Here is a 27,763-nt window from a genome sequence, read left to right on the forward strand (position 1 = left end):
TAAGAAAAAAATTCATTGGTGGTAAATTGACAGAAAGTGAGAAAAGAGGGTCTGTTGTTCAGTAGCTCTGCTCACATACTTAAAATAATTCTTAAAATAATTTCTCTAAAGCAAAATTACATTTTATAGTGTTTTATTACACAGAACAAATTTTATGAATACAGTATTTTATGCACATAATGAAATTTGTATTTGTTGTTGTCCTAAAAGGAAACAGTCACAAAGAGGAAAGAATATACTAAAAGTTTCTTCTGTCTGAAGATCTGCAGTCACCAAATGCTTCAAGAATATTGGTATATAGTTGTAGAACAAAATAATCTAAATTAGCAAATATCTTTTAAGAATTAATATACTACTTCATAAAGAAAGAATAAGAACCCTGTATTCATAGTTTTTAATCAATTTATAAAATTCAAGTTTAATACTTGACATGTTAAAAAATTGTAAACCTAATACACTCTTGGAATATTACACTATTATATCCAAATACCGAAACCACTTTTTTTAACATTCAGGTCCTAAGTCGAGTCAATGGTAAATGAATCAACTGGTACTTTCAGAGTAGTAATATTTGGCCTCTTAATTACTGAAGTTGATTGTTGGAGCAAGTCAGTTGTGAGTGAAAACTGCCTTCATCTTACAACACTCTTAAGTAACCATTGTTACAGTCTGGTAAGATAGCAAATGTCTCTTATCAAATATGCAACTTGCAGGAACTTTTGAAACTAATTGACTTCCATTGTTCATCAGCAACGTCAAAGAAAAATTTTGCCCTTATACCATTCTGGCAGTGCCTCAAAAATGATTTTGATGGATTGTCCAAGACGAAGATGATAATTTGATCCACACCCTCATTCACCAAAGAAGTTTCTTCTTGGTGACAAAATTACTATTTGCTTGAAGTTTAGATAATTAATTTAAAAACATTTTAACACACATCAAACGCCGGAACCAGCTACATGTTATTTGCTTATAAACACTGCAAATTTATCATGGTGGACAGTAAAAATGTCAGCATTCATCAGCAATTTTTGTAGTAGGAAATGACAGATGGTTTTCTATAAAGGTAATAATGACAATGCCATAGCATCTGATGTAAGACATGGAACATGTATAGCATATATACAAAATAGAGAAGTCAGAATGAAGAAGTACAAAGAAGCCACAACCTCTTCTATTGCTAGTAACTGTTATGATGCTAACTATAATACAATTTCAGGATGTCCAACATATTAAACATTGTATTATTTACATGTTGCTCCTAGTAAGACATACTTTGTTTTCCCTCTTTCAATCCTTAAAATAATCTGCTTTCCATTGTAAAGAAGAGAAGTCAGTGAGTCTGACCTGATAAACAGTAAATTCACACTTTACAACAATTGCTTCAATGAAAAATGCATCTTTATTCAGTTAGTTTTTTGTTCTGAGCATCTTGTTTCTGTCTCCTCCTTCGGAGCTGCAGCTGCAGCTGAAGTCTGTTTGTAAAGAAGAATTGTTTCCAGCCCATTTCCCATGCAAGTTCTTTCATTTCAGGTGTAATTGTGTCACACAAGTTCTGCACAATATTTTCCCATAGCGCATTACTGTTACATATCTAGTTGGAAGATAAAGTAGAGGCTTAAAATCACAATTTGGCTTACTCATTGCTGATCATTTTACTACACAAGATGTGTTTAGACAACTGAGATACCTTGTACGAAGGTCACTTGCAGTGAAAGCTGCCCACTTACCTTGAAAGACACTATTAGTTAAAACTCACAATGACATCAGTGGAAGTTTTGCCCAGCGTTGCCAACGCAAGATATTGCATGTTCTTTGAAAAATTTGAGAAGCTTCTTTTGGTATGATATCAGAGGCCTTTCTGCCACGCTAAAAGCAGCTGTAATGCCACATACTCTCCTGGTATGTAATTCATACAGCCCCGCTGAAATTAGTGAAGCTATGTAAGATGATGCCAAAGAACTTGTCAGGATGTAGAAATTGCATCACAGATAAAAATGTGTTTTCAAGGTAAGTAAAAGAAGCAAACTGCCTTTGGACTTAGAACAGAAATGCAATTTTAGGAAGCTTTCAGAAGCACTGTAAGGATTAAGCCTGTTTCCCAGGAGATGCTTCCGTCTTTCAGAATGACTCCATCAACAGAATCAGATGAAAATATTATAAACAGGAAGAAAAATGAGGTAATCTGTTAGATGACAGAATCATCACGAAAAAAAGAATTAGGAAGATAGTGCCATTGTACATCAGTAAATGATACTAGAGCATAGTAACATTGATCCTTCCTCCAAATGTTCCACTTTTCTGAAGGTGTAATTGCAGGGACTTGAGCGGAGTTGTACTAGATTACTCCAATGCAAGTGGCTGGTATGTCTCTCACAAGTAGTAACAGAAACAGAAAAGCAAAAATGCCAGTATAACTTCTGTTACATACTGCTGATGTAGCTGGATACCTTAAACTATTTAATTCACTGACTACAGCAAAGCTGTATCAGAGTATGTGTGGTCCTATTTTTGTTCTTGTGAGAGTGATCATAGTGCAGGCCCACACAACATGCTAGGATATTTTAGCAAAGGAAAAGCAGGGATTATTGGTGCAGAGTTGTTGTAGACGTCCTGAAATAAAGGATATGCATGTTTAAAGTTTTCTTTAAATTTCTGCTTGCTCTCACTCTCTTGCCATTCTGCTGTTACTATGAAAAATGGACACCTTTAAGTTAAAAATATGGAGACTGGTTTTTAGTATCATATATTTGTATTTCCAAATACAGTGTTCTATTAAAAAAAAATACGGAAATAAAACCGATAATCACTATCATTATTGTGGTTTTCCCTTCGTGCCAATGGCTTCTGAGTTGCGTAAAAACAAATGGGTCTTCCCTTCTGTAAATCCGAATAAACAACGGGACAGCGGGGCAGCCGCTGCCACCCGGTTCACTCTTGCGTTGGGGACCGGGCTCCCTCTGGCGGGAGCAGCCTCCTGGAGCTCACAGAAAGCGGTGTTTTTGTAGTTTTATTTTGCCTATCTAAAGACCTTGCACAAAATAAGCTAAATGAATCCTATCCTGAGCTTGTGTTTGCAGAGATCACAATAGAGCAGTCTGATGAAAAAGTATTTGGAAAACTCACACAGTGCTCCTGTATTTTGTTTCTTTTGAGATGGAGCTTCTTTCACAATACTTAAAAATAGTACCTAGTGAAAATCTAAAATAATTGAAACTTATATTGAAAGCATCTGAATACTCCGGAGAGCCAAATTTATGCTCAGAATTACAGAGTCAGAGAAATGCCATGCTTTGGGTAACCAACGAAGATACCTGTTCAGTTCAGCCTACGAGGATGCATTTCACGGGACGGGACGGAGACTTTCACACTCCACTTCTCAATCCTAAGTGCAGAGACTGTTCTATTTTCCCCGACTTGAAAATCTGAATATGCTATTTTATTATTCTGCAGAGAGCAACATTCCAGCGTATAAATTAGTCTGGAAATGAAAACTCATACTATTGGGTCAAATTTTTAATTCCTTAAAAATACTGCTGAAGAGAAAGAGAATATGACATTACTAGTTGTAATAAGTTATTTCATTGTGCCAAAACCTTATTTTATTATTATGAAACTTAGTTCTTCCTACTATTTTCTTAAACTTCAAAATACCCAAGGCTTTGTGTTAAACATTAAAAGTTTACTGCCCTCCACAGTACCTCATCCTACTCCACTCACACTCTGCAAACAACAGATGGATTCCAAATACACTAATAATTTCCTGACCGCCCTTCTATCCATTCTCTTCTTCTCTTTTACTTGTTTTTATTCTTTCATCCCCTACTGCTTGTTTCCCAGTCACAGTATCAACTATTTTATCTTCAAACTGAAATAAAGCTCAGAACTCAGCAAGCTTATCTACTTCTATCTGCCCTTCATCTCTAAATTCATGACATGCTGTATTTTGCTATCTTGCCATTTTCTCCTGTGCTCTCTTTACAGTATCTCCTATTCCTTCTGCTCACTTGAACTCACTCTCGCTAAAGCACCTATGTCTTTGTAGCCACACCACAGGAACAGTAGTACAGCCATGTCCTCTTGAACTGACAGCATTCCTCCTCAGAACTTTTCTTGAAATCTTGGGCCACAGACTCAAAATAATACAAACCCTGTGAGTAATCTCATCCTGATACAATTTGGAGATGTACTCTGTACCAGAGACATGTCCTGTTCTCCAAACTAAAAGGTTAATCTGTCTCTCTCAAGTCTTTCAGAGAGTATCAAGCTGTCACATCAGAGTCAAGATGACTAAACCTGTTTTTATCTTCCTCCTAAGGTCTCACCATTACTTATGTTTTCAGTAACCGTACAACCCATAACTTGACAGGCTTCATTCTAGGCTCCTACGGCACCCCTGGGGATAAGAATCAAGTTATTTTTCTTTTTAATATGCTTCTCTTCCTATTTTTCATAAGCCAAAATCCTTTTCTCCCCCTACCCGAGTTACTGCAGCAGCCTGTTCTCAGGCTCTGACTGGGATAGAAAATGCAGTTTTGAGGTATTCAGACCCACAAAAGAAAGCTTCCCAGATCACAGCTCTGAACATACTATCTTTCTATCCCTCCAATTACCTGACCCTGCACAGACCAGGAAGTTGGGATAGATGACCTCTCAAAGGCCTCTCAGACACAGCCTAAGTGATCCTATGGCTTTGCTCTTTCTGCACCAACAGAGTGGCCTCATTCTCCTGGGACTTTAGGGCTAGCCTTTCCTATTTGTTACCCCTCATTCAGCACCCTTTAGAGGCTATCCTTAGTTCCAATCAGCCAATAGTGGCAACTTCTGTTATTAACTCTTCAAGTTTCAATTCAACATGTTCATACTATTTCCCATACTTTCCTGATAGCTGGAAAGAGCTTCCTAGTAAGCACGCATAATGTCATCTCTTTCTTCTCCTGTGTTTCTCTCAGCTCCTTGCTGTGACATCTACAAAAATCTTGAAAAAACCCTCCTCTTTCCTTGTGCTCCTGTCTTTTGTGAAAGATTTAGAATGTAAACTCTCTAGGAATGGCAATGATTTTTTTGATTGTTAATGAGTCTAGCATAAGGGGATCCTGGGCCGTGGTTGAAGTTTCTAGACATTACAATAATACAAACCATAATGCAAAGCATAGATTTTACATTTCAAATACTTAATCCTGGAAGTAGTGCATAACACCCAGCCATGGGTCACAATGGGATTATCTGGATCACTGTGTTTATTATATGCAAAAAAGTTTGTAGGATAAGCACAGTCTCTCTAACAGCCTTTCTAAGATCTAGTTTTTATTGCACCCATTCAGTTGTTCAGATGATTAATTTATTGCCTCAAACTTTAAGCAGACAGATTGATGATTATGTTAAATGTAAGATGAATCAAATCCAACATGCTGCAAAGCAAAGCTAACAGTTTTAAAACAATTTATATATATTTTTAAATTGTTTTTTTACCATTTCAAATCTGCGTGAAACTTGAGAAAGCCTGGCAATATCTTCAAGCTCCAGAAAGGAAATGATGTACAGGACCAATGGGACAGGAAGCCGTTCCAGGAAGTCATAGTTACCTCGGCACAGATTGAGGACATGTTCCAGGACTTTGGCACCAAACACTATAGCAATCTGAACTGTGATAAGAAAAAGAACAAACACAAAGCCAAACCCCAAGAGACAGATTTGTAAAAGCCTGAAATTTCTTCCCAATAATCCCACATTATTCAGATAAATCTTAAAAAATAAATTAAAAAAAAAAATCAAAAAATTCAGCTCTTTTTTAAATATTTTCTAGAAAAAAGAACATGTAGTATCTTACATTGAACATTACTAATTTATAGTATTTCAATTCATCTTAAGAGCTGCTAGTGACATCCAGGAAGCCTGCACAGTAAAACAAGGCTTTAGTTAAAGAACTGTACATTGTCTAGTATACAGCAAACTCTTGTCTCAGCTAAGGAATGTTAAAAACAGTAGCAAAGCTGAACTGAAACTTGTCCAGATACATTTTGTCCACTTTTCCACATACATATAGACTAATTTACATAAAGACTGTGCTATTTACTCAGGAGGAGGTTAGTAAAAACAACTGAAAAAAGTACTTCAGTTGTATGCTTTGGGGAAAACAATGATGGCTCTGACATAAAGAGTCCCTGTAGTTCTGCTTCTTATGTAGGTACAGTTAAACCACTAGAATGAAATTGTGGATCTTATTTCAGACCCTAAATGAAGATACACTCAGGTTTACTCTTGAAAACAGGCATATTCTCTTGAGGGAAGTTTTACCCTCTCCCCTGCCACCTGAGATTCATATACTTGGGAAAGCAGACCTCCTCTGCCTAGGTGTAACTAAGGTGATGTCTACTAAAGATGCTGATGAGGAAAACAGGACTTAATTTGTAAATGACATCTTTCAAGTTCATCATAAAAATAGGACAAATACGAAGTCACATCTGTAACTAAATTTTTTTTTGTCTGTCCTGTCCTGGTTTTAGCTAGGAGAGTGTTTTGTTTTGTTTTTTTTTTTCCCCCTTCTTAGTAGCTAGAATAGTGCTGTGTTTCGGATTCAGTATGGGATTTGATATGAAAAGAATGTTGATAATGTACTGCTGTTTTTAGTTTTTGCTAAGAAATCAAGGACTTTTCAACTTCACATGTCCTGCTAGAGCACAGGTACAAAAGAAACTGGGAGGGAGCACAGCCAATGCAACAGACCCAAATTGGCCAATGGAATATTCCTTATCATACAACATCATGGTCAGTATATAGATGAAGGTTGATTGGAAAGCTCACTCTCACTTCTGGGATTGTGGTTTCAGGATTCTCTTTTCTCTGGGATTGCTAGCTGGGAACAGGCTGGGCATTGGTCAGCAGGTGGTGGGAAATCATATTGTGCATTACTCATTTGTATTTTCTATGATTACTATTATAATTATTTTATTTTAATTATTAAATTGTTTTTATCTCAACCTATGAGTCTCCTTAACCTTCCAATTCTCTCCCCTATTCCCCAAGGACGGCAGAGGGCGAGTGAGCAGCTGTGTGGCATTTGGCTGCCAGCTAGGTTTAAACCATGACACTGTACATAATCAGAATACAAGAACAGCTTATTGGAAAAAAAAAATAAAATCTCACCAATGCAAGGTGTTTGAGTGCTACCTAGTCTCTTGGGCTACAAAAGCCTCAGATCTCAATCCAGTCTCAATTTTCAGACCAGGTCATTGCTCAGACCTCAGTTATTTGCTGCAGTTGCTGAATTAATATGTCTTTGGCTTAGTATTTTCAGGAGACTGTTTCCTCTGTGAGCCATGACCAACCATACCTTTTGACATGACATCTCTTAAAACTAATCCATTACTGAGAACCAAGATTGTAAGAAGATGCAAAGCAATAACTACTTGGGACACATAGTCCCATGGAATTTTGGGAAAAAGAATAATTACTTCAGGTGTTCTCAGCAGCCAGTCTATCAGCACCAGGTTGTAAAACAGCTCTATAATTCTACATTTTGAGGTTTATTTAGTGGTGTCCTCACTACTTTTCTTTTTCTGGCTGTATGCTCTTAAAGTTATGTTGCACTTGCATAATCCCAAGTACCTGTTGCAGTTGGTGTTACTTACGTTAAATCAGATTGGGAATCTAGGTAGCTCATGACATGGCCATAAAAACAAATGTGCTGGCACACATAAGGACTGAATTGTTTGCAATAAAAATATTGCTTTCTGGCCTATTTTTGTTACTAATACCTCTGTCATTGTTTTATAATAAAAATATCAATGTTGCTGGGATTTATCATGTATTTATATTTACTGTTATATCTTTTTGTTTTTCCAGTATCCATGCATTAATTAATAAATTCATACAAAAAAGCCTGTTAGCCAAAGCAATCACATCTTTCATGAAAGTTATTACAGATCACTATTGCTAGATTATTCAATTATATGCCACAGCAAATTTGTCATTATTATTGTCATCTTACTATGAAGAGATGAATCATCCAAAAAGTCCTCCTGGGATTCTTTAATTTCTCCAGGTCTTGATTCACGAAATTCATTCCTAAGTGAGATTTTCCACCACCTGAAAATTACCTACAATTGTGGAAGAAGAAAAAGAAAAAAAGAAGAAATGAATATCAGGTACCATGAGATAAATACATTGCTAAGATTCAGGACTCTGGTTGTGTAAATATTACTACATTCCCAAAACAAAGTTATCATAAGAGATCAGACCATGGTTACACTACCAGCAGCACTACAACATGCTTCAAAGGACAATAAACACCCCATAATGCACCTAGACAAGTGTGAAATATTTTTACACACAAAGAAAATGTACTCAACCCCTGCATAAAAATTATTCCTAAAAATTAAAACATGTTTAATGACATATCAACTTGCAAAACTATAAACATTCTCTTTTTGTTTTTCATTTAGTTGCAGAAATACAATTCATCAGGCATTAAATGATGTGGTTAAGTAGAAATACCCATTCAACTGCTCAGGCATTCAAAAGTGGCAGTATTAGAAGTTAAACCGTCATTTAAACATTTTGTTAAAATCAAAACTAACACGACAGTTAAAAGGTCAGCAGAGACTGTCTGAAAACTCTGCAAAAAGCTCTCCAGAAGTACACATTCAACTCAAATTTTCAGAGTCAGAAAAAGAAGCCTGCACTACAAAGCATGCAACTGAGACAAAAGATTAATATGAATAGTAAATTATGTAGCTATGAAATGATGGAGAACAGGCAGCCCTGGCTATCAGTAATTTCCCCAGAGTTCTCTTAAAACATTACATATGTGCTTGAACTGTGTGTCAGCTTTTAATATTGGCTTTTGTTTTGTTGCTGTCACAGCTGGGTCTACAAGAAGAGGAAAGTCAGAATCACGTCTCTTCCTTCACACCAGTTGCTAGCAAAGATCACGCTCCAATCCAGAAGTAGGATTCAGTTGCTGTTGTAGGCAAGGTTAAAAAAACATAAATCTTGCAATCTTACTAATATTAATCTGTTTTATTTCTTTCCATTTCATTGAGAAAAGTGAGGATTGTACACATTGTTACATGTACAGGTGAATTCCTGACACACTGAGCAATAAAACTGACAAATGAGAATACTAGTGAGGTATACACTTATAAACACACACACGTGTATATATAAAAAAATACACTCCATAGAGTTATTTTTTCTACTGGCACGTAGAAAAGGAACATTAAAAGCAAGCCTCGAGTTAACTGTCAAGAAGCCACAGAAAACTACTCACATATACTGACTGAGAGCACAGAGTTAAATTTACTATTACAAATCTTAGTTCTGGCAACAGTGGTTTACATCTGTCAACATGAAATTTAACTTTAGATGTCTCTGGTATTTCAGTGTCAAAGTGAAGATTTTAGAGTTGAGAATTAAGTATTTTTGACTCCTAATGAGTTGCATTAACTTTCATCATTAATTTTCAAATGAAAGCTCAGATTCCAGGCAATCTGCTAACGCAGGCCCACACCAATCATTTCTGTATTTTTCAAGTCTTGCTGGTATCCTGTTGACATCTTGTATACAGTAACAGTAAGTAAGTTTGAATAAAGGCTTAACATCTACATTGGAATGTTAAATACAGTCAGCTAAAATTTATTATTTTGATGTTTATTGTGGCTAATATCATTATAGGGGGTAATCAGAATTACTAAATCATATTTCTGATAGCATACATACAAAATAGCTTCAATTAACTCAGACATATCTGCAATACTCTATAAAATAACCCTTATTATGTGAATGAAAGAAAAAACATCCTACTCAGTTGCATAAGTTCATCTTATTTTACAATGACACACACAATCTTTATTCCTTTGCAGTGAAACAGTTGCCTCTTTGAAGGGAAAAAAATCCCATTCATCCATTTTGCATTCTAGAATTTAATATATGGAAAAGTACACCCCTGAAACATTTTATAATAGCAGAATTAACATTTCTGTAACATACAGGCACAGTATAGACCGCCACATTACTAAAATAACAACACTTAATATATTAGTGGTAATATGAGAATACAATGCAATAGAGATTATAAACCACTTGTCACTCTGTTTCAGTGATGATCTTAACTACCTGGGAAGGCTTTAGAATTAGTATGTTTGTAGCCCACTGCAGGGATAATAGGACAGTGAATGCTGTACTGCACTTCCAAAAGCTCTTTTTATCTCTAGCAACGCAGGGAGAATCAGCACATAAGGCTACTTCCATTCTTATTTGTGAACAGGAGGTGAGAATACGGAAAATTCAAAAGGGTATGCAAGAATACTGTATATTATAGGGAAAAAAAAAATATCACTGTTAAAGGAGAAAAGAAACCTGGTTAATATGCTTTCTCTTGGCCTTTTCATGTTACTGTTGGAAATGACGTTTCTTAAAAAAAACCCCACCCAACAAAAAAACTCCCATTTCTTGGCATGGAAATGGAATGCCAAGTGTAACTGAAAAAGAAAATAGCCACCTGCCCCCAAAAACACTTACCAAAAATGATTAATGATGACTGTTGCTTTTCAACTTTTGAACTTTAATACCTAAAAACATTCTTCAGATTAATTTTCTGTACAACCTTATAGATTTAACTATACACAAATTTAGAAGTCTTAATTCTTAAAAAAGCAGAACTATGCTGCACAACAAATTACAATGTGTTGTGATTCATTATAAAATAAATACTTTTCAGCCTGGGGTATACAGACAATGAAATTAAGTGTATAGAGATTGCAGATGCTTGCCCAAATTCTGCACTGGTATAAGCAAGACAAAGTTTTCACAGTAAGTATTCTACATATTTTTTGTTCAGTATTTTGTGGGTATGAGTGTATTTATTTATAATATAAGTTTATGTATACACAGGTGTACAAGAACATATTTAATCCAAATACTAGAGTGTGCATATGTCTGTGCAGACTCTTGAATAACATCTTTACACAATCCAACCAACCCTAAAATGGAACACTAAGTCAATACTCTACAAATTAAATACCTCTGTCCTATTTTTAAAGCAATTACAGTAGATGTTTTAACATCGTTAAAAAAAATTTACTTTCTAGTAGTATTGTTGTACAATTATAAACTCCAAAGGATTTTAATACTAACTTCAAAAGCTTAAAAAAATTACAGAAATACATATTTCAATAATCTCTCCTCTTCCTAATTGTTATACTAGGAAGCACAGACCTATCTGCCAGAAAGGGAAGATCAGGCCAATGCGCAGAGGCACACAAAAAGTAAAATATTCAAGTATAATATAAAATGCCACTGTGTATTTTCTCAACACTATTCTTTGATTTACAGTGGAACAAACTGTCAATAGCACTTCCTGATGTACAAATATTCAGGGCAAACTACAGTTACCTTGGCAATCTGTTAGCACACAGTTGTTTCAAAGAAAAATATTGCATAGATTTTGCAATACCTATACTTTTTGCATAGATTAAAAAGATGAAGAATGGAAAGATTATAAGTGCATCCTGGTTACCATGGACACATTTCATTCTTGATGTTATTTGGAGGTGCAAGTGTTAAAGCAATTCACTACCACATTGCTTAATCCACTGGTATTTCTTCATGAAAAAAAGCAAGAGGAAAGGATGAGCAGAACCAAATCTAAACTGCAGCAACCAGCCAAGGCTTCAGATAAAAAAGTCATAGCAATTTTTTTAACAAATAAAACTACTACATTACTTATGTGAAAATTAGCAAGAAATAAACTATTTAGGAAATATCTATTGTCAAAATTAATCTGGATTTAGATTACCAGAAACACAGTACTATCTATATTGTATGAGAAAATAATATTTGAATTTTGTCATATGGTGAGCTGTCTTTTAAGGTTGCTGGGCTCAACCCTCCCTTAATTTAATCTATTTCGGAAGTTATCAAAACTAGAGACAAGTCTCACATGACAGACTCATATTGTATAATGAGTGTGTGAATTCACGGTGTGAATGCCCTGTTATAAAGGCACATGTGAGAAACCGTTTTCTTCTCCAATATACATTTTTAGGATTTCAAACTTCTCCAGACTCAGCTTTCTGCTTTGCTTAAAACTAGTAACTCAAAATGTAATTTCTCAGATTACAGGTTATTCGGAGATTAATTTCCCTATTTTTCCCTTAGGTTGTTCTACTTTAAATAGTTAAACATTCGTTAGAGGAGAAAGGTGACTCCAGAATGTAGAAAACAGTGCTTGCTGAAATTGAGGAGATCTAGACTGAAATATTGTCCTCTGTCTCAGGTGAATAACCTAAATCCCCAGTCTTCTTTTTGGCCTTGGATTTGTCACTGTAGTCCAAGCTCTCATTTCCCTGTGCAGTGAGGAGCTATTGCGTCTTCTACTGAAAAAAGCAGTCACATTCTCAGTCATAGTGACTTTACCTCTACTAAATCCCTTCTCCCAGACTGTTTTATCCTATATTCTACTACTTTTCCACAGATTTTTTAAAAAAATAAATATCTGCTTCTGGATAGGTTTTGTGGATTGGAGGAAACTATAAAAATTTATGTCGCCTTACTAATTGATTTCAATCAGTAATTCAATCAGTAATTGTATTCAAATGCTTCTGTCCCTCATTTTTATCTCATTTTCTCTTGCAGAATATTGTTGCATTTTTGCTACAATTTCAAATAAATCTATTATTTTTAAAGCATTAAATTTTCATGCACCTCAGTGTAGAAGTCATCTATTTCCAGTATCGAAATCACCCATTTCACCCTCACATAAATATTTACAAAAAAGTGGAATAAATATCAGCATTACTGAAACATCTTCAAGGAGATAACTATAAGAGAGATTTTTCTAAAGCTATGATCTCTATGCCTAAATATCTTTCAGTTAATTGATTGCTTGAAGCCAGTATCAGCTAATCTGTTGTCTAAGAGTTTGTAAACCTAAATTCAATTTCCAAGCCATGAATAAGTCAAATGCCTTCACTAGGTATCTTTTTAAAATTCTGAAATTAATTAGCGCAGTGAAAACTACCAGCTTACCTGCTTCCTTCATCTTTCCAGTCCCTGCTAGTGCAGACGCAATTTTACTTATGAAAAAGCACTCCTCCTGTCATAGATTTTTCTACTTTCATTCTAACATAGCTGCATCTAATTGAGAGGCTGATACTATAGTACTGTAAAGTTTTTCATGCAGTTGCAGCTACATCCACACTACAGCTTTGACTGCCTAAATAATAAAGGAAAATTTGAATAGGACAATAGAAATCTTTAGGCTCAGACAGAGCTATGCTCATTCTAGGTGAAGTAGGCTTCTAAGTCACTTCAAAAAATGCAAAATAGGTACCTTAAAATTTTATTCACTTTTCATCAAGAAGAGGCAACCACATATTATATCTAAACTATGGAACCAAGTAGCACCAACAATGCACAGGTATTTGCAAAAGAACTAAAATAAAATGTTAAATAACTTTATAAAGAGGTAGAGTGAGGCTATCCTTATGCATTGACACTGATGCTGCTAAAGCAAATGCTATTTTTATCCCTGTGGGATAAGCCTTTGAAGAACAGTAACACACATGGGCAATTGTTTCATGTAAGGCTACTAATGGCACATTGTGATTAACTTAAAAGCAAGAATGCAGATCTTGTGGAACTGAAGAATCCGTTAATTCTCCTTTTTCCCTCTTGTCCCTAAACCCAGTTAGATTCTTGGCAATGAAAAGATACCCTTTGTTTAAATAAATATTGCCACTGTGCATTCATACAGCATAACAAGCAACATAAAGGTATCTCACAAGATGTTGTGAAACAGTTAAAGAAATTAATAGTTACAGAGATGACATTTAACAAATATTACCAAATATTCATAACATGATCTTCGCACAGTTACACAGAAACTTTTTTTCCTAATAATTGCCTCACTGTCTCTACACGAAAGAAAATGGCAGTCACTCTCATGTTTAAGTTCGTTAATGATGGCTACACAAAAATCTTGCAAAGATAAGCAGCTCTTTCATATCCATTACTTGCACTAAGGCGTTTTTTTTGCAGCAGAACCTAAGCCTTGCCAGAGAGGCATCTTTTGCCAGTTTTACAAAATTCCATCAGCACCTCAATCTGTGAACACTGAGGTTTCTCTTTTGTGGCCTACTATTGATTTTTTCAGAGCCCTGCTATGATGTTGCATGGAGCTTTTTGGCAAGTATGATGACCTGAGGACACTTACCTGAAAACTCAAACTTTTGTCTAACTATGCTTGTGTAGCATGTATGGATATAAAGTAAACGTTCAGCTCGTTATTTCAGTCCTTTGTAAATACAAGGATATGAAGAAGAGCCAGCAGAGGATAAGGATGGGTGGCCTACTTTACACCATCATTACCTTATGACGTTTAGCTTGACCTAGAGTGTAAAAATAAGAATTCACAATGAATTCACTGTCCACCAGGAAAACCTGCCATTTCTAGCTTCCTTATTCCATTAAGACTGAGATTAACACAAAAACCAAACAAAACTTTTAATATATGTTTTTAAGTCTCTTATTTTGGAGATTTTGGGTTGCTGTAATAAATGTAAGAGCTGAAAAGCAGTTGTAATCACTCATTGCTATTGAAGATGGATAGCTTCCATCTTTATCTTCTAAGCAACAACAGAGAGTCAGCTGAATTTAATAATTGGGTTTTAAGATCATAAACATGAGTAGCTTAATACAAGACAAAATGTCTTGTATTAGCTACTGCTAAAATATTTATCTAAACACTTTAGATGTTTAATGCTTGCACTAAACTAGTAGCTCCACATCATACAACTTCACCAGTACTGTCCTGAAAGTGATTAACACTCATATCTGATTAAATAATGTGTTCATTTACCAATGAAAAACAGAATAATAGAAGTCTCCTTATAACACATCATGGCGCTAGATCCAGCTCCTCAACCTGATCATTCCGCTATTACAGAATGGACATACTGGTGAGTCTTGCAAGATGTTCAGAGAAAAAACAATACTGTATGAGACAGGTAGAAGGACACAATTAAGAAGAGTAAATCAATATAGTAATATTTAACTCTGCTTTTCCCAATGGATATTGCTGTGAAAATAGTTGTAACTGAAGGGGATAACATAATCAGCAAGACCACTCTTCTTCCACACGACATCAATAGAAAGACTTAATATGTTCACCAATTAAAGTAAGTCTCCAACTGTGCTAGGCTACTGAGCAGGCAAGCTTTTATTGCTGCTCTACAGTCACTTTTTAAATATTCTTTTACTTTCTGACCAGCTACTCCGGGACAATGTCCCACCTGTCCTCTGACTAATTAAGTAGCATCAGTCCTGTTACTTGTATATATCTGTGCCTCCTGCCATTTATAACAGATCTCTGTTAAAAAAATAATCAGCACTAACGTTTAGATAGTAATCAATAAACACAAGTGTATATAAATATGGATGTCAATATTTGCAGAAAAAAATTAATTCTTGTGAGTTAGCAACAATTTAAAGAGAAGACTGGTTTATCTGGATTAAATTACCATCTTCAAAGATCACCATTACTTTGTCTTGATATACTGAAATTCACATCATAAAACTCTTCAGTTTATTGAAGCATATAGAATACATGTGAGTTAAAACTAGCACATTTATAATACACTTAAAACTTAAGACCTACTTAAATTACTTTTAGCGTGAATCTCAAGGCAGTGAGGAATAGTCACATAATGCTGTTAAGGTACAACACTTATGAACTGCAGATCTGCATGTTTCTTTGGAAAGATCTAGAAAGTAATAATATCTCTCTAGCCCGTAGAACTTGCTGAATATAACCAACCAACTGTGCTACTTCCATTGCAACTGTTTTCTTTAACAAACATCCAGTAGTCTTAATTACAAGCTCCACAAACTCTTTCATAACTATTACAATATATAGCGCTTTTTCTACGGTCTTGATGAAATGTGGATTCAGGAGGGGTTGTGTGATTTGAAGTTTTTAATCAGAGAGATGGAAGTATGGAAGAAAACAGAGTTGTTATGACTGCTTTGACCTTTTTATTTTTTTTTTATTTTTTAAATACAGCCTTTATTTTTCTGCTTGATTTTGAACATTTGCAATTAAAACTGTTACTTTGCTATGACTGGTGAAAGGAGATTATTTTGAGAGTCTTGATTTAGTTAATATGCAAGAATGTGAACAGTGTTCACTAGCAAATGCAGCCTGGCAGAATGAACTACACTGGTTTTGGGATGGGGGTGGTGGTGGAGGGTGGGTGTGTGTTTTGACCTGCTCCATAGGATATGGCAGCACAAAGGACTATCAACAGTTAATGCAACTAATAAAGCCTTCATTTATTTAGGGTTCCCAGACATCTTTGAAGGAAATCTTTCTAGGAGTAAGAACAAAAAATGAACCACATCTGGGTGGAACAGTGCAAGAGTTCAGCAAACTGAAATTAAACCAAACCTTTCTGCTTTGGTTCTGAAGGAAAAGAAAAAAATCACTATTAACAACAAGATAAAACAATTTAGTTAGCAAACAAAAAACCCCAGTGACTGCAGTACAGTACAGCTGTAAAGACAATGGCATATGGAAAGAAAGATGATTTCCTGGTGTCAATCCAAACTGTTTTGTGAGTTGTTATTAACAAATATTTCAAGTGCATGGAAAAGAAATGTCACAACCCCAAAATTTCATATGTAGCAACTATGAAGCTGTTCATTTTTCCCCCGCTTCACTCTGAAACATCAACCCACTTAAACTAAGGGATTAGCTCTGCATGCACATGTGTGCATGACTACCAAAGGCTTCCACTTAAAGTATCTGAAAAACATTTTAGTAAAATACAGGAGGAAGATGGAATAAAAAGCTTGGAAAAAATAATTGTCTTTTCCTTTGGGGAATGCAGTAGTTATGTTTGAACAAGAAATCTGCTGCCTTGCCGTGATCTCTTCACTTCCTCTCAGTTACATACCTGGTTTATTCCTATATTAGTATCTTTCCTCCTTGGTTTTCTCAGAGCTTGCAGGGAAGAAAAAAAATAAAGGCAAGAAAATAAACCAAAAAAAAAAAAGCTAAAGATCTTTATTACAGATGCTTACAGCACTGGTGCTTTGGAGGCTAACTTCTATTTTTATACAGACTTGTGCACACAGATCAGAGGAAACAATACAAGAGCAGAAGAGTGAAAGACAATGCAGAAGGGAGGGAGATATTTGCTGAGGGGAAAGCAACACTATCAGAGGGAATAAAAAATTACTCTTGAGGATCAGAGTCTTCAATTATAAGCATGATACTTGCCATTTATTAATGTGATTAAACAGGCAGACCTAGATAAGACTACCACAAAGAGATTATTCCACTATTTAACAGAACAAAGGATGCTAGCTAAGTGCAAGACATAACATTCCTTTCTAGATGGATAAGACACTGACAGGTCTCATTTAAAACCATTTCTTTTAGTTTTGTCCTCCTTACTTCAGCTTCAAGGTCTCCTGGTCGCAATTTCAGGTTTAGTCTATGCTTTAAATTTCTTCTTTTTTTCTTTTTCTTCATTAGAGTAAAACACCCACAAAAACCAGAACAGTCAGACTTCCTGCTATGTGTATAAAAAGTCCTAAAATACAGTAGTGTTACAATGGAAAGCCCTTTTCCAGGCAATCTGCATCTCCTTTAGCAGGGTATGTGAACATAACTGGCAATCCTTTTTATTTCAGATGAACTCTTAGTTCAGTCATCCCACACTGCTCCCTTCTTGGATACTTCTTATCACCCTGATTTGTATGTATCTGCAACCAGTCTAATCTAATACCTGCTTAAAACTGTTTTCCTGTATTCTTACATGGTCAGCTCACTTTCAGCACTGATGTCTCTTACTCTAAATTTTGAGAAACATCTATTGCACAGCCCCCTAAAATCTCATCACAATTTTTCAGAACAGATTAACTCTCAATGTGTTTTTCAGAGTTCCCTTGCTGTCTATTTACAGCTTGAATTCCACCTGATCAAATAACAGGAACACTAAAGAATCCATCACTTCATGGAGGCATTCTGATATACTTGATTCCTACCCATGTCTCCAGTTTTCAGAAAAAGCTGTGGTGACAAGTATGCCTTTTTTTTTTTTTCTATCAGTTGTCAACTCAGTACTATAAATGGCCTCTGAAAAGTTTTTTTTAATTTCTGTTTTTTCAAACACTAATTTTGTCCAGTCCAGTTTTAACTACTTGCTTTACATTAAACTTAACACTTGTTACCTGTAGGTTTCAGTCTCATTGTAAACTGCACAGGAGGGAACAACTGCACAATTCAGCTGCAGCACCAATTTAGTGAATGCCGAAATCTATCCTTTCATTATCAGTTGTCATGATAATTTGATGTGCATGCATATTAAAAACATACATGGCATTTTCTGTCACAAGTATCGGCTTGCTCTTTTGAAGCTTTCCAGCCACACAGCTTCTCTTCCCTGCAATCCCCATTTGTTGTCATTCCTTCCACACCATTCGCTATCATCCTCTAGCTTCAAACACTCTCCTAGGTGTCTGCTTCTACAAAATCGTTTTGCCTTTTTTGACAAATCATTTTGATCATTTTACTGTGCACTCGTGTTCTTTCTTCTAGTTACTACACTTCTCCAGATAATTTGTCTAATTCAGGTTTCATCCAACAAATGACATTTACACTAGTTGCATCCAGTGCACAAGTTTAATCTAATTTAAAGAAGTCCATCCAAAAGCTGCAGGCACTTTTACTTTGGTTTAATTTGGGCTTATTTCAGTTTAACACAAATTGATTTAGTTTATACCTAATAAAAATCAAGTAAATCTTTACAATAAGCATCCACAGAGCAGTTTACATGAGCTTTAGCAAGTTTGTTTAAAAACAAATTTTAATTTACACTGGTGCATATTTAGATAAGACCTTTCATAGCCTAGCACACCTTGAGATAAAAAAAACTGATCTTTTTCTAGCTTTGCCTTCTACTCTTTTTTCTTTCTTCCTTCCCTTGAACACATTACTGAGTGCATTTAATTGATTTTTGATAAATGAAAAAAGTATAAATATATGGTACACCTACTCAAGCAAACATATCTGATGGTTCTTCATGATGAATGCTGTTGTGTATGTGGAAAATGAAATAAGAAAAACTGCTCTTGGTTAATAAAAAAAGAAATAATTATTTTCCTAACTCGAATCAGGAAGAAAGAAAACAAGACAGATAGGAACACAAACTTACCTTTGGTAACACAAAAGTAGATTTACTCCTGAGGTTTCCCAAGACAGAGAGCAACAGGGATAAGGGATGTACTACCTACAGTAAGGCAAGTGAAGAATATAACTGAATCTTTCTCTGGAAGAACAAGCACTGACAGTAATGAACATGTAAACAACAGACACTCAGGTACAGTAGGAAACATTTACTTAATTAAGCAGAAGATAGTGGTGATTGCTTACCTTGAGAAACTACTACACCTTCATGACCTGAAAATCATTCTTGGCAAGTAGAACTAGATCGAGCATGACACCTTTGAAGAAAGCCACAAATATTAAAGCCATGCATAAAATGTAAAATAAAATGGGAGCTTAAACACTGCAATTCAGTGTGGTACTGCTGTTCTGTATACTAAAGACTAGTTATAAGTGGACAAAAACCAGCCTAGACAAAAGAAAAAATTCATCTCTAGGCTACCAGTGATACAGAAAACCTGATTAATAGCAGTTAACTAAATTAACTAAAATTACTTTATTATCTTTAACATTAATTGAAATTGATATGAGAATATTCCAATGCATCTTCAAAAAACAGCTCAACCACTGTTGAAAAAGGAATTTTGTAAGCTCACATGACAGTACTGAATTATCATAGGCTCACAACCAACTGAACTTCACAAGTAATAACCACTTAAAGACTCAATATTAGTTGTGTCTCTAATTTCAAATTCATAAATTAATATTTCACGGGGTTAAGCATTTCATAATGTTCATGGGGAAAGAAAAGAAAGCAACAACTCAACTAGAGAATTGAGTCTTCTGAGAAGGAAAAAACCCACCACTTATATTGCTGTATGTGCTTCTGCAGAGGAACCTTGATCCACCAATAAGGAAAGTCCTGAAATGCCAAATTGCTACTGCAACACATCACAAATTGCATATCAGTTGTTAAAGTCAAAATTTTCCTATTTCAGTTGGGTACTTTTGCAGGATTACATCTTCAGTACTGCAGCATGACCAAAGAATTCCCCAATCTTCCCCAAAACCTTATGGATAAGAACTAGCAACCGCATACATCCAGAGGTGGCGTTATGGAAGAAGTGAGAGATACTATCAGGTATCCAAACTATAACACAACATCCCAACATTACTAAACCAACATATTTTAGCTTTGGACAGAAACATCTGACAACAATATTCATGTTTTTCCAACACAGCATTATTTCCCCAGAGAAACTATTTCTATTTTCCAAGCAGCTCTACTGTTTACTTAGATAGCTGAATTAGAGACAGTGAAAAAGCAAAGATTTCCCTATGTATTGTAGGTTTAACAAACATTCTCCTGATAATAATTGCTTAATACTGTGTGATACCATTACCATAAAAGTGTTCAATTATTTTGGAAATACACTTTTTCAGCATAATAGATCATTTCCTGAGCTGGAACAAAATGGCTTCCTCCTCCTTAAGTCATCAAACTGTGCTTGAAATAATTCTAATTTAAGACAACAATGAAGAGTTGATAGTTTTATGCAATTACATAATATATACAAATATAATATTACTCTACACAAATACCTCATAACAAAACAATCATTTTTTAAACTCCCTTTATAGAAATTTCTGTGCTCTTTTTGTTTGTTAAGAACTCAAATTCTCCCTTTGAAATGTCAAAGAAGAGACTTGAATAGAATTGGTCCAGCTAGGCAACAACTGGTGTGGCATCCTTCAGGTTTCAAATGCAAATAAAATAGTATGACTTTGAAAAAGGTTCATCTCCAACAGATCTTTACTTAAAATCAGAGTTATCTTGGAAAAAAAAATGTTTCATATAACACAAAATTAATGTCAGCTTAATTACTATAGTAACATCTGTTAATTTTTTTTTCCCCCCAATCCATCTGGTTGAAGCACTTCAAATGGCATCTTGTGCCAATCAAATAGGTTATATATCAAGTGTCATCATTAAGACTTAAAAACAAGCCCAAGATACAAAAGCAATACTTTGTTAATTTATAGTACCATTTTCATAATGAAGTAACTATCCTTGCAGGTTTCGGTAGAGCCTGAAGGTACTCACAACTGAGAAACAACCAGCCCACAAGCAGTAAAACAATCACTTATTAACGTCTCCTAAAATGGAAATTTTATTGAAAATGATAAGTTGCCTTTTTTTTTTTTTTTTAAATTTAGGGTTTATAGAGATCTGACATGAAATATTTTAAATGGAATGTTTAAAAATGTGTTTTAAGATTTAAGTTCAGAATTTTTACTTACAACTGAAAAAGCCAGAAAACAACTTTATTTTTTAAATTAAACCAATTAATTACAGGATCTTTTAAGAAAATATTGTAATTCTCAGTATCCAAAATAATATGCTATGCTCAGAATATATATGATTTAATCAGAAACTGATTGAACATGTAGAAATGAACACTAAATAGGAGCAATGATGGGTAAAAACCAAGAAGAGTCATCAGAACTGTTTGCCTACTTACTTACACTATTTGCTCATCTAGATGTCCTGTACACATTTGTTAGAGAATCTAGCTGCTGATCTCTGACAAAACATACAATTCTGCAGTTACATATTTGGTAAAATTCAGTTACCCTGATCTTTATATGAGCAGATCATATGTGGAATATTGCACAGAATGATGATAGTTTTGCATACATATGATGACTGCCTTTTACGGGTAAGTAGCGAAACATTTTACTAACATGACAAAATCCTCTGATTAGGGCAGCATTCATTAAATGGTGACAGATGCTAGTATTAATTACATGTTGAGTGGATCATTTTCCCATTATGTTTCTTTTGTTAACAGCCTCATCTTTCTAGTTATCAGCCTGTCCTATAAGCAGATAAGCACCAGACTTTTTTTTTGGGGGGGTGTGTGTGTGTCTATATCCCTTGTTCGACCAAAATGAGAGACCAACCTTTTCTATACTACTCCACCATCTGGATTCCTCTCACAATTTGCAAAACCTTTACTTATCATCTGTTAAACAATTTATGAGAAATTTTATTTTGAAAGGTTATTTGTGCGGCTATCTCAAGTCATCTTATGTTGAAAGCCATATGATTTATTGCTTGCTTTGTACAAACAGATAACATGTATTGTTGTTTGTGACAAACCTCGCCAAATTATAACTGGCATATCAAATATTAATTTGGCATTTCAAGAGTGATTGAAAAACATGTACAGTGAAAGGTAGATGGAAAGACATATGTTAAACAAGTTGCCATCCTTGATGTCAGTCTTGAGACAAAGAGGTTCCCATTCTATGTAATGTTACATGCACTCACACAAACCAAAAACTATCTGCCGTTCCCATGAATTCTAGCAGGATTCCTAGTACACATTTTATGGCCAAGCATGTTTTTTCTATTTGGTACGTTTATCCTGACATGTACACCAACTTCTCCTTCATAACAGCTCAAAGCACTCCTGGAGGGGGAATAAAAAAATAATGATAATAAAAAAAAAGATATTGAAGAGTACAAATGGCAAAGTCATTCGTTTAGAAATAATTTCTGCCACAAACCAAAAGGTTGTAACTTGAAAATTGACAGAGGAGAAAGACATTGGAATAACAACTGATGAAAGGACGATCAAGAGTCACTAATATGATTTTGGTAGAGAAAGTTAAATATAAACCTAAAATTTAAATCACACAGGATTTTCCAGAAGACAGAGAAGTAACAATGCCTTTACACATAGCACTCATAAGACTTATTAAGAAAAAAAGTTCTAATGGGAAAAAATGCAGCAGAAAAGATACTGAAGTGACAAGGAAGTAGAGAGCCTGTTTCACAAGGTGAGACTGAAAAAACAAACCCTATCAAGAGAGCATATTTATTAAATATATATAACTTTTTATATATATGTGTATACACACATCTATAACATTGCTACCTACACACAAGGGCAACATTCAAGCTAAAAGATATCCATGCACAAAATAAACTGTAAATTAGTCTGTATATCTGCATTACTAACCATCAGAGAAGTTATGATCTGCAGCAGTTGTTCTGTGTAAAGTAGCAAGGCAAAAAAGCCTCACTACCTTTGAAACACATCAAGTCCCATTTATGCGATGGAGATCTATTATGTGGCTGGATGAAATAGCACGGACTAGGACTTGATGACCTCAAGTCATCTCTTTCAATCTTATATTTCTGCAGCAGGACTGGCAGGTGCCCACACAGGGGAAATATGTGGGATAGTTTCCCTGCATTTGTTAACTTATGATTGCAGCCTTAAAATAGCTACTTGAAAAAAAATTCTTTTCACTGATGGTTCAAAAGATCTCTCCTACACAATCCAACTGGTGGAACTGTATTCTGTGAATACTCACTTATGCATCTGTACCTGTATACAGTCTACTTTTTAGAAGAGTTACTTGCAATGAGTTACAAGGCTTTTCCCCTTCTCCTTATGCTTCCTCCTTGAAGTAGCTTATGCAGTAACTAGTTGGTAATCTTCCATTCCTAACGTCTCAATGGAAGTGCATGCTTACTCCTTAGTAGTCAATACCTTTGTTTATAAAGTCCTAATTAATGGCTCTAATTTTAAAATGTAACTGAACTTGAATTTGTATCTGGGATGGAAGCTGTCTCTTGTTGCAAAATGAAAAGTTACCATCAGGGTGTCCTTGTCATATTTTTGACTCAAATACATCCATAGAGACAAGTGGGGGTATTTCTAGCTATTTTTTTTTTCATCCAACTAGTGTTGCATTTGATTGGTTAGAAGAGTTCAAAGTAGCCTCTGCTTTTGTCTGCAGTAGGCCCTGCTTTCCTTTTTTCAGGTGTCCTAGTTTCTCTAGATCTGAGTTAAATACAAACAAGCGTGCTGAAGTACACCTTGCTGTTATAACAATTGCCAACACTGAAAGTAATAAATAAATGTTTTCCAATTTGTTTTTGCAGTAATAATTCACGTACTTACAGCTGAGGATGTGTGCCCCTGTGGTATCATACTTCTAGGTATATTTTTGGTTTGTCTTGTCCTCTTTATTTTACTATTGTCCTATACTTAGCTTCAGCAAACTTAGTGTATGCTTAACTCTGGTCTCAGAGATGGCCTTTCTTTTAGTTTACAGCAATTTCAGTTCATTTATTTTTAGTTATAAGATACAATAGTTTGGGCCTACTGTACTGATCTTGAGGCAGTAGCAGACTTCAAAAATGCCTTCTGGAACACATCCCTAGCATATCAGGTCGCATGATGGAAGTTGTAAATTCCCTAGAATGAGGGGAAAAGCTAAACAAAAGCCACAGACATTTCACATGACTTGTTTGAAAACAAAGCCTGCTGCCATGGACTTGCTTTTCCCCCCAGATACGGCTTCCTTGTCCAACTAAATTTCTTGCCCTAACACTCTTAAGACTTCTGTATTTGTACAGAATTTCTGGTTCTATGACAGTTTGACTTGATAGTCAGCTGATACCTGGAAATCCTGGCCATGACCACAGACACACACACTCTGGAGCTGTATAAGACATGCTTGGTAAATTAATAACTTCATCCTGAAGGAGTTGAATTTACTGCTCATGTAAAGCCCAAGTACACCATTCAAAGTAAGGCAGCAAGCACAGAAATATGGAACCATGCAGCCACAAACTCCCTTTTCGTTTTTAAAGAAAAACAACGGATGTTTTTAAACCACTGATTTTGAAGAATGGGAGTATTCAAAGCAGCAAATTTCAGCATTCATGTAACTATGTGCCAGGTTGGAGGCTTAGACTGTAAGGTCTTTCAGGCAGTAACTATTATTTATTAGGAGACTGCAAAATAGCATACTGGAAACACGAACCAACAACTAGGCTTCCTAGATGCTAACACAGTATGGCTAAATATGTTTTACATGATACATAACTTGGCATGTCAGTGATGACTATACTTTCAGTTACTATTTTTGACACAGATCTCTTCTCAGGAGATCCCATAGCCTCCTGCAGAAAGGCTAACTAGCATCCAGAAGTTTTACATGTACAGCAGTTAAAGCTGTAGAGATTACTTATGTGAAGTTAGTTGCTTTCAGCAATAGTGAATTCAAATGTGATTGAATTGCAAAGTTTTGCTGGAATCAGATACATCAGCTGCAGAGGACATAGTGATATATTCCAGTGTTCACTGTATCATGCTCAAACGATCTTACCATCATAAAATCAAAACCAAGTTTTTCAAATAATCCAAACCAGCTCTTTTTCAATGACACTAACTTCCTAGTAATGCTTTTGTACAATAAACATTTACAGAATAATTTTACCTTAACTTCCACTGACAGTTACAAAGTCTTTTGCACAGTTTACGTTAACTGGCTTTGGTTTGTTTTAAGGATATATTTGGGCAGCTGAAAACAAAACCAAAAATAGGTACCTGAAGTGTTTGACAGGAAACTGATATAAGAACCAAAAAAAAATGAGGATAATAATAATATGGAACATCTTATTTGTATTATACCAGTGCAAAAATGAATGGTAAAAAACTCTGTAATACCCAATTACATAGTCCACAAAGAAGCATGGCACTGATATGATTCCCATGAGGTCAATGGGACTGGCCCATTAGAAGACTTCAGGTACAGATAAGCACATATTTCCCAGCTACTGTGCAGCAGTGTAATGACTCTCAATTCTGGTGGAACTCAAAGCTCCCTAAGGCTGCCTTGTCACTTCTACCTTAAAACAATTTTTTTGAGGAGAATGAAACCAAAACACCTTTTGAAACTGCTAAAGACACTGGTGATTTAAAAAGAAAATCTTAGCACCAGAGAGACCAGAAGAACAGCATATAATATACAGAACACAGATAATTTGGAATCGCAGCTGAACTTCAGTTTGTCACCTCCCCCTCCCTCTAATTTCTCGGTTACAAACCTGACAATTCCCTCATCCCTGGAAGAAACTATGTTCATTATTTTGGTTTAGTTTGGGAAAATAAAACAAAAACTTCCTCCTAGTTTCAAAATATATTGGTGTTTTGTTCCCGCGAAACATTTTAAAAGCTTCTCGGAAGAATTTTTTAAACTTCACAACTTCTGTATCAATATGTCCAGCCTGAGACAAGCATCTATGTTCATCTTTTATACACATGAAGTCAGAGGTCCAAATGAAACAAAATATAGGTTTGTATTTTTATTTCATAACCTTACAAACATAATCAGATTTTTAAAATCTCATTCATTCACTGTCAAATATTCCTCATTGATGATTACTATTAGATTATTCTGAAAAATGTTCATATAGCACATTTTGCAGCATATTTCAAAAGAGATTTAAAAAAAAAAATCTCTTCCAGGATATTTACCATTGCTTATCTCCCTGATCAGAAGACCAGTTATGTACACAGCCATAAGGCAAGACACCTAAACACTTTCAGGTACCATATGGAAAATATACATGGTCTTCCCATTCCCAGATGGGCAGTTTAATTTTAATTTCCTGGAATGAGATGTTAGACTATTATTTCCCTGCACCTTAAGACTAGTTACTCTGAGAGCGCAGCTAAACTTGTCTTTCCTTAGGAGAAATACTGTAACATTACTTAAGGATTTGCTATTTGTTTACTTTAAATGTTAGCATCTCATTATTTGTGAGGCACTTCTGAGAGTAGATTTAAGTTTGGTTTACAGTTACAAAAATCACAGATGCGCATATGCTTCTTTGCAAGGCTACTAACGCTGTTTTGAAGGACGTTTTTTCCCCCCCTTCCTCTGGTCCTCACCCAGAGCCCCTTCCAACAGGCTTGCAATACTCTAGGTAAAAGGAATCTCCGGCACACAGAGGCCCCTCATCCAGACACGCTTTCACCTGTGCTACGAAACAATACTTTTTGGTAGCAAATCCTTACCTGGTCCCCAGCTACTTACCGACACCACATCCCAAGGCTGCAGTAAGGCGTTCCCAGCCTTCAAGAGGCCAAACCTGCAGCCCTTACTGATGGCGCCTCCCGGGTCGCTACCTAGCGGTGTTAATAGGTGACCCCCGCGCTTCCCCGGCATGGCGCTGCCAGTGCCTCCATTCCTCATCAGCCCTTCCCCAAGGCCGGACCCTCACTACAGCCGCTGCTACCTCTGAAGCCGGGGGCAGGCCCCAGCTGCCTTCCTTCCCGGCCGGAGGAAGAAAGGGCCACTGCAAGAGGAGAGGAAGAGAAGGGCGGGGCAGACACCGCTCCCCTCCCGCGGGCGGCCCAGCACCCACCTCCCGCCGGGTGACGAGCAGCTGGCAGAGGTCCTTGCTGGGGGCTGGGGCCTGCCCGCGCACCTCGAACACCTCCTCCCGCAGCAGCGACGCCATTTTGGGACGCTGGAAGGCGGTGTCTATGGCAACCAGGAAGAGGCGGACATCACGCGGGGTCACCGGGAGCCCAGCCCCCTCTTAAAGGAGCAGGGCCGGCGGCACCGCGGTGGCCGGGCAGGGTCTTCGCCCCCGCCGCCGGCAGAGCCCCGCTCCCCCGCCGGCTCCGCCCCCCTCCCGCGCCCCCCGCCCTCACCCGAGGGGAGACACTTGCGCGGACCCAGGGGTGACGACCCCGGCGGAGGGATACTGGCCGCCGA

At 36.2% G+C, this 27,763-nt stretch overlaps 1 protein-coding gene and 1 long non-coding RNA gene across 2 annotated transcripts; both read right to left on the bottom strand.

Moving 5' to 3' along the window:
• Positions 1 to 116: 116 nt before the first annotated feature.
• FBXO36 (F-box protein 36) lies at positions 117 to 27,711 on the bottom strand. Its single transcript, XM_074877637.1, has 4 exons — positions 27,408 to 27,711; positions 7,991 to 8,099; positions 5,473 to 5,645; positions 117 to 1,594 (listed from the first exon to the last, which is right to left on the bottom strand). Exons 1-4 carry the CDS (start codon positions 27,501 to 27,503, stop codon positions 1,403 to 1,405), a joined length of 570 nt encoding a protein of 189 aa, XP_074733738.1. The 5' UTR covers positions 27,504 to 27,711; the 3' UTR covers positions 117 to 1,402.
• LOC141947035 (uncharacterized) lies at positions 16,963 to 27,378 on the bottom strand. Its single transcript, XR_012630006.1, has 3 exons — positions 27,077 to 27,378; positions 19,439 to 19,509; positions 16,963 to 19,295 (listed from the first exon to the last, which is right to left on the bottom strand). It is a non-coding gene; the product is annotated as an uncharacterized LOC141947035 (long non-coding RNA).
• Positions 27,712 to 27,763: the final 52 nt, after the last annotated feature.

The sequence above is a fragment of the Strix uralensis genome, chromosome 9, assembly GCF_047716275.1.
Source record: "Strix uralensis isolate ZFMK-TIS-50842 chromosome 9, bStrUra1, whole genome shotgun sequence".
Taxonomy (NCBI): Eukaryota; Metazoa; Chordata; class Aves; order Strigiformes; family Strigidae; genus Strix; species Strix uralensis.

What these genes read in the sequence shown, in the direction of transcription:
- FBXO36 (XM_074877637.1), bottom strand. Translation starts at nt 27,503, where the DNA reads ATGGCGTCGCTGCTGCGGGAGGAGGTGTTCGAGGTGCGCGGGCAGGCC. An exon ending in TGCTCGTCACCCGGCGGGAG is followed by an intron (nt 8,100 to 27,407) that starts GTGGGTGCTGGG and finishes CCACAATTGTAG; the next exon opens with GTAATTTTCAGGTGGTGGAA. An exon ending in TTTCACGCAGATTTGAAATG is followed by an intron (nt 1,595 to 5,472) that starts GTAAAAAAACAA and finishes TCTTCCAACTAG; the next exon opens with ATATGTAACAGTAATGCGCT.